This window comes from Sceloporus occidentalis, unplaced genomic scaffold, assembly GCF_023333645.1.
Source record: "Sceloporus occidentalis isolate IW3139 unplaced genomic scaffold, rSceOcc1.0.p SCAF_4, whole genome shotgun sequence".
In the NCBI taxonomy this organism is placed as follows: Eukaryota; Metazoa; Chordata; class Lepidosauria; order Squamata; family Phrynosomatidae; genus Sceloporus; species Sceloporus occidentalis.
Genome location: NW_028316984.1, coordinates 105,884,749 through 105,899,331, shown reverse-complemented (window position 1 = coordinate 105,899,331; position 14,583 = coordinate 105,884,749). Strand labels below are relative to the sequence as shown.

Genomic DNA, 14,583 nt, shown 5'->3' with positions numbered 1-14,583 from the left:
ACAGAAGGTGAAGGAATCCCTCATGTGGCAATGGAGCCACAGGAATACTTTGTTGTATGCCTTCAAGTCATTTCTGACTTATAGTGACCCTAAGGCATCCCTATCATGAAGTTTTCTTGGCAAGTTGTTTCAGAGAGATGGCTTGCCATTGCCATCCTCTGAGGCTGAGAGAATATGACTTGCCCAAGGTCACCCAGTGGGTTTAGCTGACTGAGCTGGAATTCAAATCCTGGTCTCCAGAATCATAGTCCAATGCTCAAGCCACTACAATACACTGGCTACATTTGGGATTTTTCAAGCCACTGTCCAAGAGAAAGGAGCCCTGCTGCAGTGACTGGTTTGCAACTTTGCACCTGTCTTTCCCTTTCCCAGTACTGATCATGATGATGCCATGTGCTTAAGCTGAATGCTGATCAATAAAGGATGTGACTTGTTATATCACATTGTTTTTTATTGCATAGGAGTGGTAGATGAGGATCCTTTCCTCATAGTCTACTATGAACTAATTTCAGTTTGTTGTAAAATAGGGCTCTGGGAAGGGAGAAGGGGAAGTCCTATGGATTTAAGGTTCACAAACTCTGTTCTTGTGAAGCTTGTTGGCTGCCAGTTGGATTGTATTATGGCACAGTTGCTTTAGGTGTATAGTCGTCACATCTTTTCCAGTGATGAGTCATATCTGGTTCTTAGATCTATACGTGGCTCCTGATGCTCACAGAGGCCTGTTACAGACAGCCAAAATAAAGCTGCTTCGAGTCACAGTGGAGGTATGGTGTTTCAATGATGCATGCGTCCTAAGAGTCCAGAAGTCGCACTGAAGCCACGCTCCAGCCCTAAGGACTGGAGTGCAGCTTTGGTGTGGCTTCTGGACTCTTAGGACGCATGCATCATTGAAATGCCATACCTCCACTGTGACTCGAAGCAGCTTCATTTTGGCTGTCTGTAACAGGCCAGAGTTACCAGATAGTGGTGAAGCTGAAACCAATCACAGCAGAAGATTTCACACCCATATTTCCTAAATGACACATCTATTAGGCCTGTGGTCCTTAATAGATGTAATTGCCCTGTGTTTTGATTTGAGGGGCTCGACAGCCAGGCAGCTCCATGCCACCCCCTTTTAGCCCCACATCGTTACCGCAGCCACCAAATGGCGCGGCAATGATGCGCTCCTTCCTGGGAGCAAAAAAGAAGCTGACTAAAGCAGCTTCCTGGAAAGGGTGCAATTGCCATGCACACGCACCCCAATCACATCACTTCCTTCCAGCGCCATTTAGGCGCTGCACAATGCTCCTGCCATCATGGCACCGCCCGTGTGGAGGGTGGCAAGCCATGATGATGGTATCCTCGCAGACTAGGACTGCTGGGCATCTAAATGGCCAGCCTCATCTAGCCCTAGTTCACAATGAGGATGCCGCAAACTGCCTGCCTGTACCGGGCCTGAGTTTACATGTCAAAAGAAGGGGAAAACTAACCTGTACTACTGTACAATACAGTCTTGGAGGTTTTGCTTTCTGCTCACTATTTTTGCTCGATGGGTTCACTAACTTGGTATTTATTAATTTGATATACTTTCTACCAATGTTGTATCAGATCCAGGTTTTAGGAGGGCCAGAAAGTGGTATTCCCAAGCCTTCTTCTCCCAGTTGTCTAATCACTTCCTCATTGCTGTTGTTTATCTACTCAGCCTGCTCCTGTAGAACCAATGCCTACCACTGCCCAAGGGGCAAGGAGGATAAAAGATGGTGTAAGGGTAAGGTAGTGTTGGCCTTCTCATTCTTCCTTTTCCTGTTGGCTATTTACACATTGATGGAATTGGTAGGTAAACAGACAAGGACAACAAAGCAAAGTAACAGGGTTATGGTCTTTACGAGCGGCCTAGCAAAACCAAACTCCATCACCAGCCCTGTACCATTGCAATGGGACACAGTTTCAGCACATCAACATTTTTTAATAGCAAAATTACCGAAGCAGTTGTATTTACATTTATTTCCAAGGCACTCTTACTGCTAAGACCAGTAAAGGGATCTGTGTCCAAGACATGCAGGATGTGCTTTAAACCTCACCATCGGTTCTGGGTGGGCTCAGTCCCTCTAAGCAATGTTCTGCTGGAGAGTGAATAATAAAAAGCAGACGTATTTAAAATGAAATCATAATAGGCCTTAATCATTCATGCTAGGATGGTTTATATTGGCTTACAAATGCTGGCCATCACCACCAATCAAAACAAATACATCATCACACTACAACTAGTTTCAACTGAAGAACCTTTAAGAGACTTTTAAGGACTAAAGGGACTGTTTCTTCTTCAGCAGAGTTTGAGTTTTGAAGCAGTCACACACAGTGCAATCGTAAGCAGGTTGATTCAGGGGTAAGTCTCAGTGAGCTCACTAAGACATGCTTCCTTATATGTACAGTTAGGATTGCAGCCTGGTGTTTGTCATCTTCATCCTTCAAATGGTCCGCAGTCATTAGAAGCACTCAACCTGAAGTAAATTCCACAGAAATCAGTGGGATTGATAGTCGATCAACATGATCTTCTCAGCTCATGGTGAATGAAACATATTTTTAAAATTAATAATGGTTAGTAAAAATGGGTTAGATGGGGATTGGTAGATGTATAATTAAAATCATTGTGTGAAGTGGCCTTTATTTCTCATTTAAAATGAAAATATGCATGCTAATTATGGGAAATTTTACTGCTTCAAAAATACAAAGCCCCCTATCTTGGAAATAAATATTTAGGGCTATTATTCTCAGGGAATTAAAATAGCTTACATTACCACTTTTACATACATGCAACTACAGTATTCACTTCTATTTCTATTTCTTCTCCAGTCACTCTTCATTATCACCATCGACTGGAAACCAGAAATACTCTATTATTTTCTTGCCTCTTCTGGCTGAGATTTTCTCCTGCAGTTCAACAGGGCGAAGCCCACACACCTGAGAGTGCCCAGAATTCGAGATGGGTGCAGTAACTCTGTACAAAACCCTATGAAGAAAGAAAACAACTGCAACAGGTTAATGTAAAATCCATTAAAAAGTGTATCTCATTTCTCTACTTAGCCTTTCCCAGCCTGGGTCCTTCTACGTGTTTTGAGCTGCAACTCCCAGCAGCCCCAACCAACATGGCCAATAATGAATAAAGATGCAGACTGTAGTCCAAAACATCTGGAAGGCATCAAATTGGGGAAGTCTGCCCTACTGCAATTTGCTTATTTTCATTTCATTTTTATTAATATTCAGGGTGACACACAAGCAGTGGTTAACACAGGGACAAAAGAATAAACAAAGAACAGAAATGATGCCAGAAGCAGCAGGGTGGAGCTACTTTATACAATAATAATAATAAATAATAATAATAATAATATTTATTTATATTCTGCTTAATCACTTGGAATCCAAGCAGATTACAACAATAAAACAAGATACAGTTAAAAATTCTAAAAAATGCTATCCCTCCCCGCCCCCCCCAGCAGAGCTACATACAGGTACATACATACATATAGCCTACTGCTTCCGAGTAGTTGCAAATGTTTGTCCTTTCCCCAATTTACTAAATAAAACCAGTAAATAAAAGAGGGTGTCTTTCTTTCTTGCTTGCTTGCTTTTTCCCAAAACTGTGACTCAAAGAGGCTTACAATTTAAAAGAACAATACAATTAAAAACATACAAAACTGAGCATTAAAATAAATTATTACAGTATTAAAGTACACCACTCATTAAAAGAATAAAATGCAATTTGAAAAAGATAAAAGAGCTTAAAAACAGTACAATTAAAACAGTCCAACACCTGCAGCCTGTTCTTTAAAGACTTTCAGTTTTAAAAGGCCATCTGAATAAAAAAGTCTTAGCCCGCCGACAGAAGGACAAGGAGAGGGCAATTCTGGTCTCCCTGGGAAGGGAGATCCAGAATCTAGGAGCAGCCACCAAGAAGGCTCCCTTTTGTCTCCCCACAAACCATGCTGCAATGGTGGTAGGACTGAGAGAAGGGCCTCTCCTAATGATCTCAGAGCCCAGGCTGGTTCATACAGGGGGATATGCTCTGTCAAATAGTCTGGACCTGAGCCATATAGGGCTTTATAGGTCATAACCAGCACTTTGAATTGTGCCTGGAAACAAAACAGCAACCATTGAAGGTGTTTCAATAGGGGCATTTTGTGGTCTCTGTAACCTGCCCCAGGTGGTCTTTGGACCAGTGTTTCCGAACACTGTTCAAAGGCATATCCAAATAGAGTGTGTTACAGTAGTCCAAATGGGATGTTATAATATCGATCCATACATAAGTCACAACATTATAAGCAAGTCAGTGTCTCTTTAATGAGGAAAAGATCGATGGCCTGTCATCAAACCTAGAGGAGCCCTAATCATATTAAAATGGAGCTGCCTGAACTGAGATTGCAGCAGCTGCTACTGTTGGCTGCAAGTCATCAAATGAAGCTAAAAGATGATCGATTCAGGGTTAATTACTGTACTTCACAGAATACATACTGTATTTTCTGGCGTATAAGACTACTTTTTAACCCAGGAAAATCTTCTCAAAAGTCAGGGGTCGTCTTATACGCCAGATGTCGTCTTATAGGGCAGGTGCTGAAACTTCCGAGCTGGAATGGAGAATCTGCGGTCGCCGTATATGATGGGGGGAGCTCAGAAACAGCCACGGCCACATATCCACAATATGCGGCGACCGTATGAAAGCAGCAAGGGCAGCGCTGTACAAGTACGGTAGAAGAAAATCCATTCACCAGGATTCATGGAAAGAAGTGACTTAATGCGGTCCCGATGATGAGGTGAGAGGGGTGTAAGTGAAGGGTAGAGCAAGCTGCAGGCGTCTGGAACCCCTGGGGTATGGAAAAAAAGAGCCATGTTTGCACTACCATTCTGATAGTCTTGGAGACAGGGAGGGCAAGGCAGGCAGGGAGAGCTGACCAATCCAAGCAGGCTTTGCATACAACAAGTTTTCCTGCTAAGTACCTGCATATCATAAGCATTTGAATTAAAATTACCATATTGAAATCAAATCTGATTTTTTTTTAATTTGGTGTGCGTTGGAAGAGGGGTAGTCTTATATGGTGAGTATATCCCAAACTCTATATTTTAACTGGAAAAGTTGGGGGTCGTCTTATACGCTGGAAAATACAGTAATTAAACAATGGAATTCACCATTGACTTGGATGGTGTAAAAAGGGGATTAGCTAAATTCATGGAAGACAGAGCCATCAATGCCTATCAGTCAGGATGGCTGTATTTCACCTTCAATGACTATGATAGTAGGTCTTTCTATATCAGTTGCATGGGAAAATAAAATGGAGGGATAAAGCTGAAATTAGGTCCTACTGGTATCTGGGTGGCCACTGTGACAACAGAATGGTGGACTAGCTGGACCTTTGGTCTGATCCAGGTGGACTTTTCTTATGTGCTTGTATCTTCACATAGTATTAAATAACAGTGACAGCACCAATTAACTGTTCTAAAATAAAAGTTTTGAGTGAATTGCTGTTTCATGCTTTTAAAAAATATTATAGTACAGATTGTTTTAGCATTTTAATGTGTAAGCCTTTTGAGAGAGAAGCAGGATATAAATTAAATAATAAAATAAATTAACCATTCAGAATGAGCAGGAAAGTAAGGGAAGGACTGCAAGTAATTTCATTCCTCCTGCCATGCAAAACATGGGAGGATCAGTAGTGATTGTTACTAGAGGCCCCCTGTTTTAACACCATTTATCACTTCGGTAGTGTTTGTGTCATATTTGTACAAGACTAAAAGTGAGTATATTCATTTCTTTAGATTTTAGTAGAATAACTCTTAACATCTGATTGTACAGCTTTGCAGTAGATCGTGAACTGCTCAATAGGTCAAAAGGGATCTATGAAAAAGAGATCAAATTGAAGATGGAGTAAATCTGTTTTCTGCAGCTCCAGAGAATACAACCGGGAGCAACTGACTCAAACAACAGGAAAAGAGATTCCACCTTACTATTAGGAAGAACTTCCTGAGAGTAAGAGCTATTTGACAGTGGACTATGTTGCCTTGGAATATGGTAGAGTCTCCCTCTTTCGAGGTCTTTAAACAGAGGCTGGATGTCCATCCATTGGGGATGCTTTGATTGTGAGATTCTGCATGGCAGAGGGTTGGACTGGATGCCTCTTGAGGCCTCTTTCAACTGTATGATTCTATACAACTTATTTTTTTAATTTATTTATTTAAAAAATATATCCTGCCCTTTATCTGAAGATCTCAGGGCAGCTTACAATAAAGTCAACTGTTAAAAAATAAAAATATACAAAAGTTTAAAAGATTAAAATTATATTAAATCATTTTCAATTTAAAACCAAACCAGTTTTAACAGTCTTGAATAATGTAACTATAAAACATGTGCAGCCTTGACAAAATTAATTTGGTCCAAAGGCTTTAATAAAAGGCCAGTTTTTAACCAGGCACTAAAATTATTCTGATGTTGGCAACAACTGGGCTTCTAAAGGGGGGAATTCAACAACTGGGATGCTACCACATAAAAGACCTTCTCCCATATCCTTCCATGTATTTCCTGATCCAGCATGAAGGAAGGCTGAAGGAGATAAATTGATACAGTTTTCTCTTTCTAACCGCGTGTCTATACTGGCCAAAGAACCTGTACTCACCTAGTTGTGGTTGTAACCTGGGCACATGATGGTCATGACAATTTGCAAGGAATCCAGAAAATCCAACTAAAAAAAGAACTGCCCCTAACCTTGCATTTGCCTGGCAAATCTGGATAATCGTATGTGTGGCCAGTGGTATGATGTGGCTTTGAAGTGAATCCAGGAGAAGGGTTTTTGGTGGGTGGGACTCATTGGTTCTGGCAAGTATGGTGTGTATCACCATGATTTTTTTTCATCAGTGTATGCATGTATGTATGCAGATCTCCACACTAGTGATCACATGACTGACTGAGCCAGTGAGTGCGTCCCTTCCCTCTTCCTGCCTCCATGCCCTCTGATCAGCCTTGTGACAACATTTTTTAAACTGCAATGAATATATGTATGTAGATCTCTGCACAGGTGAGTAAGTAAGCAAGTGGCTGAGCCAGGGAGTGTGCACCCTCCCTGTCCAGTCCCCCCACCATCAGCTACTCACTCAGATGGGAAGGCAATTAGATGAGGGGAGTGAAAAGGAAGAGGACATGTGCTCATTAGCTCATCCACTCATTCATTCACTTAATCATGCAGAGATCTGCTTACATATATTCACTGCAGTTTTAAAAAAATGTCAGCACAAGGCTGATGGGGGAATCAGAAGGGAAAAAGGAAGAGGAACAGTGCACACTCAGCGGTTCAGTCTTTGCTCACTTATGCAGAGATCAGAAAGAGGGAGGGAGTAGCTCAATCTAGCCCATCACTAGTGATCTGAACATTTTCATAGATTAACTGCAGTATAAATAAAATAAAATAAAATAAAATATTTTTCTGTCTTGTGTATGTGTGTATACATTTTAAATTCCCTTCATTACTGGTGATCACTCACTGGGTCACAAAGGGGAAAATACCAGAGACAGCACTGTGGCTGAAAATAATGCGAAGGAATGGAGATGAGGACTGCCCCCTTGCAATGAATTGAGTTTGCCCAGGGTAATATGTGGCCAGTTATACTGACTTCAACTTGATGCATCTGTGTCTGGGGGGGGGGCATTAATAGGGTCTCTGTGAGGTTGTTGTGGGGTCACTGTAGGCCAGGAAAGCACAAGGTGAGGCTGGTTTTTTTCCAACAGTGTAGATAGGTTGTCTTTTGTGCTAAACCAATCCAAACTAGAGAAGCCTTAGGCCTAAATCCTAACTAAAGTAGATCCAGATTTACATAAGGGTTGACTTACCATTCAGCAAAATAATTAATATAATGGGTCTACTCTAAGTGAGACAAGCAATTGTCTGTTAACCTTAGAATACTAGGGGTTTTTTCATGCTACATACAATTATTGTTATGAAGCTAGGAAGACATGCTATGCATTTAATAAAAGTCTGTATATCTCTGTTTAAAGAGATATGTTATTTATATTCAGTTTACTAAGCAGCTATGACAACAAAATTACACTTGGGATAAATAAAGTAAGTAGAGGGGGCAGAGTGAGGGGAATGGAAATATAATGTCACATTCTTGACTATGTTTAGCTCTCATTTATACTTGAAGAAAAAAGCTAACCCATATAAGTAGGGGTGGGTAGAAGGTAGACCAGGGATCTACTGGTAGATCTCTAGGTAATTTGTTGATCAGCCCACAGTTTGCGACTCTTCTTTTTCTAAAACTAGAAATAACTGGAAAACATTTTGCCTTACACATTCAGCTGATCATAAAGAACATTCAGGAGAAAGATAAGGAGCAGCATTTTGTTGTGAAAGGGCTTTGAAGCTTGGTTCCTATACTGGTCAGAATTCTGGACTGAGCATGTGCTCAAAGGTGGCATATTCCTTGATTATTCATATATGTCTACCTGCTGGAGCCACTGTTTTGCACCTGCTCCAGACAGTAAATCTCCAAGGACTAGTTAAAGAGTTGGGGGAATATGTAATTCAATTAACAAAACCCTTTCAGTTTTTAATATATTAAGAAGGAGGTTGTTAAGATTCTGGTGTAGCATTGAAACTTTCCACCCACCCCCATGGGATGCTCCCTTACAGCTGCCATGCTGGCCAAAAATAAATTGCTTTCAAGTTGCTCCTTTGCCATTTCTAGGAACATAAGCCTTACAAGGCCCACTATCCCTGGAGTTTATCACATGGGAGGAATTTCTCTTAATTTCGAATGAAAAGAAAGTGGGGCCAGAACGCATTCACATGAATTTGCTAGCAGCGAATTTATGTGAATTTGAATTGCGTTCGAACTGACTTCTCATTACCTGAAAATAGCTTGCCATTGCCTGAAATTATCATGCAATAACGCGAAACCTCATGATTGCGTTCGGACTGACTTCCCATTGTCTGAAATTGCGTGTGGTAATGTATCACGCAATAACATTAAATCCCATGATTGCGTTCGGATTGCCATTGGATTATACTTCCAATTTCCCTTGTCTGATAATGTCTCCAGTGTGCCTTGTGCTTGATGACAAATATGCCTCTTTTGCCACAGTCATCATAACAGTAAAATTCCATGGAAATTTCAGCATGGGGTATTGAGGACATGCAATAAAAATGGGGTAGAAATTAGATGCAGCCCATGGGACAAATGTCCACCCCTCTTTCCACACTCACTTTTTATCTAGATTTAACATTTGAATGGATGGATGTTTTTCCCTTGCAGTTGAGAAACCTAGAACCTTGAAGTGAAACCAATATGCACAGAACATGATTAAGGACATGATTCAGCCTGTTGACCCAGTTCTCTGCCTTGATATCTTTACCTTCTGAAAATAAAAAAAAAGTTTTTATTTTGATCCACTTTTGACCTAGCAAAACGCTATCTATCTGAGAGCTTGGATTCAGACAAGATGTCTGTGGTGGCACCATTAAATACAGAAGGGTGGTGTCCATTGAAGACAGAAGATACACAAATCCTATTAGGTACATTTCAGATTGTCTCTCCAGTTGGTGTCACACAGGAGAGACAAGAGGAAGTTCTTACATGATGGCAGTGGGAAAGCCTTGATAAATTGCAGTAAGCACCATGGAAGTCTTCACATTTGATGATTAAAAGTTAGAAACCCCATATTTGGTCCCAGTGGTGGGACTGCCTGAGAGGACCCCTCACAGCTAGTGGCACTGGTGGGAATGGTTTCCCACTGAGTGAGAAACCCCACAGCTGGTGGGATAAAGATTGGAAAACCCACATACATACATACATACATACACAACAAAAATAAAAAGAAGTATAATTTGACTTCTCTTTCAGGTAATATAGAGTAAAATGAAATGCCATTGCATTGGCATCTTTCCTGGCTTAACCTAGTGAGTGTGCCAGTAAACATATTAAATATATTACCTGTCAGTTCCTTGGCACATGCCATTCACAAAGGCTTACCTGTCAGTGGTCTTGGCCTTATCTTCGTTATCAGCACTAGGGATTGAAAAACAAACCTGCTCTCCTTCCTGAAACATGGGCAAAAGCACTATATTAGAACAACCTTATAAACTGAATTATTTTCTCAGCAGAGATGACTTAAGGACTTGCCCACATCACAGTACAAAACTGGGAAGATGACTCACTGCATGTTTGTTTCTGACCACCTGCTTTCTCTCTTTCAAGTACTGCTGAATTATAAGCAGCATCTGTGTTCACACAATAACATGTTAGCCTGTGCCCCAAAAGTAGTCCATAGTTTATGTTAATAGTGTTAATCCCCTGAACTGGTATATCTCAGTTAACAAAGTAGATGTGTTCCTAGGCATTACTTCTTTAACAGAAAAAAATTTATCAGTCTTTAGAAGGATCACACGATCATAGAATCGTAGAATTGTAAGAGACCACAAGGGCCATCCAGTTCATCCCCTGCCATGCAGGAAATCTCAATCAAAGCATCCCCAAAAGATGGTCATCCAGCCTCTGCTTAAAGACCTTCAAAGGAGGAGACTCCACCACACTATGAGGGAGTGTGTTCAACTGTCGAACAGCTCTTACTGTCAGGAAGTTCCTCCTAATGTTGAGGTGGAATCTCTTTTCCAGTAGCTTGCTTCCATTGTTCTAGGACCTGTTTTCTGGAGCAGCAGAAAACAAACTTGTACCTTCCTCAATATGACATCCCTTCAAATATTTAAACAGGGCTATCATATCACCTCTTCACCTTCTCTTCTCCAGGCTAAACATCCCCAGCTCCCTAAGTCGTTCCTCATAGGACATGGTTTCCAGACCCTTCACCATTTTAGTCGCCCTCCTTTGGACACACTCCAGTTTCTCAATGTCCTTTTTGAATTGTGGTGCCCAGAACTGGACACAATATTCCAGGTGGGGCCTGACCAAAGCAGAATACAGTGGCACTATTACTTCTCTTGATCTAGACACTATACTTTTATTGATGCAGTCTAAAACTGCATTGGCTTTTTTAGCTGCTGCATCACACTGTTGACTCATGTTCAACTTGTGGTCTACTTGGACTCCTAGATCCCTTTCACATGTAGTCTCGTTCAGCCAGGTTTCTCCCATCCTATATCTGTGCATTTCATTTTTCCGCCCTAAGTACAGTACCTTACATTTCTCCGTGTTGAATTTCACTTTGTTAGCTTTGCCCCAGCTTTCTAGTCTATTCCAGTCATTTTGAATTTTGATCCTGTCCTCTGGAGTATTAGCTATTCCTCCTAATTTGGTGTCATCTCCAAATTTGATGAGTATGCCGCCAATTCTGTCATCCAAGTCAATGTTAAAGATGTTGAATAACACTGGGCCCAGGACAGAGCCCTGTGGGACCCCACTGGTCACTTCTCTCCAGGATGAAAAGGAGCCATTGTTGAGCACCCTTTGGGTTCGGCCAGTCAACTAGTTACAAATCCATGTAACAGTTGCCTTGTCTAGCCCACATTTTACAAGCTTGTTTGCAAGAATGTCATGGAGAACTTTGTCAAAGGCCTTATTGAAATCAAGATATACTATATCCACAGCATTCCCTTCATCTACCAAACTGGTAATTTTATCAAAAAAAAAGAGATTATATTTGTCTGGCATGACTTGTTTCTCTGAAACCCATGTTGACTCTTTGTGATTATGGAATTGCCTGCTAGAAGTTCACAGACTCTCTGTTTAATGATCTGCTCCAGAATCTTTCCTGGTATAGATGTCAGACTAACTGGACGATAATTGTTGGGATCCTCTTTTTTTTCCATTTTTGAAGATGGGGACAACGTTTGCCCTCCTCCAGTCTGCTGGGACTTCTCCTGTTCTCCAGGAGTTCTCAAAGATTATTGCCAATGGCTCCAATATTACATTTGCCAGTTCTTTTAATACCCTTGGATGTAGTTCATCTGGTCCTGGAGACTTAAATTCATTTAGATTAACAAGATATTCCTGTACTATCTCTTTACTTATTCTGTGCTGAAATCCCCCTATTCTGTCCTCTGCTCTATCCTCAGGTTGAGCACCCTTTTCCTTTTCTATATGAGTGCTACCTCCTTAACTTACAAGGAATTGCCATAACTATTTAGTTTGATGATAACAAAATTTTACTATGCAATTTGTTCATTCACCTTAAATCTGTAAAAATATTAATTTTTGTTTAAGTTTTTCCAGCTTGGAGCTTCCCATTCTTTAATCAGGACCAAAAATAAAATGCATTTTTCTTACTGATTTGGCATCTAAGTTCACACAAACTGGGTCCTATAGTGTCTTTTAAAACTACCCTTCAGGATAATGTCTTCCAAGACAAGTTACAAAGAATGGGCTTGGGATCCATCCCAAACAGACATACAATTTGCTCAGTCCAACATTAACCTGAAGATATTAATATTCCAAAATCATTAGTATGCTATGTTTTCAAAATTCCCATAACACTTGACAACCACATTTGTCCACCCAGCTGTACATGCAATTCTGATCCCACTATCTTCAGGTAGTATAAACTCCACAAAGATAACAGCTTTTTTATATTGATTCTAGTATAATCAATATATTTGATTATATAAAACTATTTTCACAATAAGTTTTAACTACTGGATGTGCAACTACTGGACTGGAGACTCCAGGAGGAGAGAAAGTCAACAAATGTTACTCCAGCCTCCCCATTTCACTAGTGGAAATATTCCACGGAGTCAGAAGTCTTCTGTGGCTTACAGGTATCCTTCTATCCCCAGCAGACATACTTTGGATCCAACCAAAGGCTCCCTTCATATTCAAAGCTAGCCCCCCCCCCCCAAGCCTTTGTTGTTATTAGCGGCTTTTGAGTCCACCTTGCCTCATGGCAACACTGTGAATGAGACATCTCCAAGCCCCCCTATCCTCTGCCTCCCTGCTCAGGGCCTGCAGGCTCAGGTCCATGTCTTTCTGATTGAGTCTTTCCATCTGGCATGTGGCTCTCCTCCCTTTCTACTTCCCTCTACCTTCCCCAGCATCACTGTCTTTTCCAATGAGTCGTGACTTCTCATTATGTCACCAAAGTAGGACAGCCTCAATTTAGTCATCTTGGCTTCCAGGGAGAGTTCTGACATGATCTGCTCTAGGACCCATTTGTTTGTCTTTTTGTCCATGGTATCCTTAGCACTCTTCTCCAGCACCACATTGCAAATGAATTAATCTTCTTCCTATCTGCTTTCTTCACTGGCCAGCTCTCACAGCCATACATGGCTTCAACGATTCTAATTTTAGTGTTCAGCTGTATGTCTTTACACATTAGGATTTTGTCTACTTCTTTCATAGCTGCCCTTCCTATTCCTAATCTTCTTCTTATTTCTTGACTGCAGTCTCCATTCTGATCAGTGTTTGATCCAAGGTATGAACCAAGCCATAGAGGTGCTTTTTCAAAGCCTGTTTCATGTACTGTTTGGAAACTGTCATTTTTCCTCCTCCTCCTATGCCAGATCCAAATTGCACTTGAATGGATGGGCTTTTTGTTAACATCCATGGGAACAAAGTAAGTTTTTGTCATTTTTTAAAATTAGGTTTGATACCGTCAAGTAGTATTTGGGGGAAATTAGGGGGTGGGGGCGGAGGAAATGTGAACCATAAAACTGTTCACTAAAGATTTTCTCCCAAGTCATTATACATTATGCAATTTCCAAGACAGAAAATCTGATTTATTTCTAGAATTGCATTTGTATAATTTGATTGAATAATTGATTGATTGTAGAAGAGAGAATTATTCCAAGGTATTTTACACCTTTATGACAGCACTGTTTACTAAATAACTACTCATGCTGTGTACACATATCTTCTGTTTCCTTTTGCAATGAATCCTAAGCATGCCCAATGGTATGGTGAGCCAGGGCTTTGGGAGTTGAAGCGGCACAATTTTATGATTAGTAAGAATAATGTCATCTGCCACAATTGTCAGACTTCCCTGTTCCTTCTGCTGTGATCTTTAGCTCATATATATTCTGAGCCATCTCACTTTCAATGTCATATTTGGAACTGGCTAGCATCTGAAGGGACAGTTAAGACCCACTAGCCTTACAAAAGGCTGGTTCTTAATAGGAATAAAAATATCTAGATCTGGAAAGAAAGATATTCTTTACAATAAGTGTATGTTACAAACCAATATGACTATCAGTTCAAAATGAGAGTAACCAACATCATAAATAGCAAACTATATATAACAAAGTTATATTCTTCACATATGTTCCAGCCTTCCTCTTCTGAACTGAAAATGACTTACAGAAGTGTAGGTTACCCTCGCTCCCTTTATTCTTATAATAAACTTTTAAAAGTTGCTTATTTGGACCACAATTTCCAGAATCCTCCAGATAGTAATCATGGGGAAAGGGGCTTCTAGAATTTATAGTCCAAATGAATAATGTTCCCAAGTTCTGGTATTATGCTATGTATTATACCTTGGGGTATGAAAACTGTCATGAGGAATGCTTGCACTTCAGAATTTACTACTACAGCAATGAACATGTCCTTTTTCTGACATTTAATGTTTCATAACAGTTTTGTTTTGTTTTTAGTATGCAAGGATAACTGTTGTTTGCAAGT

At 40.5% G+C, this 14,583-nt stretch overlaps 1 protein-coding gene across 3 annotated transcripts in view; it reads right to left on the bottom strand.

Moving 5' to 3' along the window:
- Positions 1–1,990: 1,990 nt before the first annotated feature.
- LOC149314471 (uncharacterized) overlaps positions 1,991–14,583 on the bottom strand; it is a 30,124-nt gene continuing 17,531 nt past the window's right edge. Inside the window, exons 6-8 of one of the 3 annotated variants that reach the window (XM_089523464.1) lie at positions 9,991–10,058; positions 2,791–2,989; positions 1,991–2,480 (exon numbers count right to left, since the gene is read on the bottom strand). In XM_089523464.1, coding sequence (XP_089379590.1) covers positions 2,833–2,989; positions 9,991–10,058 — 225 coding nt within the window. In that variant the 3' untranslated portion in view covers positions 1,991–2,480; positions 2,791–2,832. The remainder of the gene's footprint in view (positions 2,481–2,790; positions 2,990–9,990; positions 10,059–14,583) is intronic. The other 2 variants (XM_089523465.1, XM_089523466.1) reach the window with 2 other exon arrangements.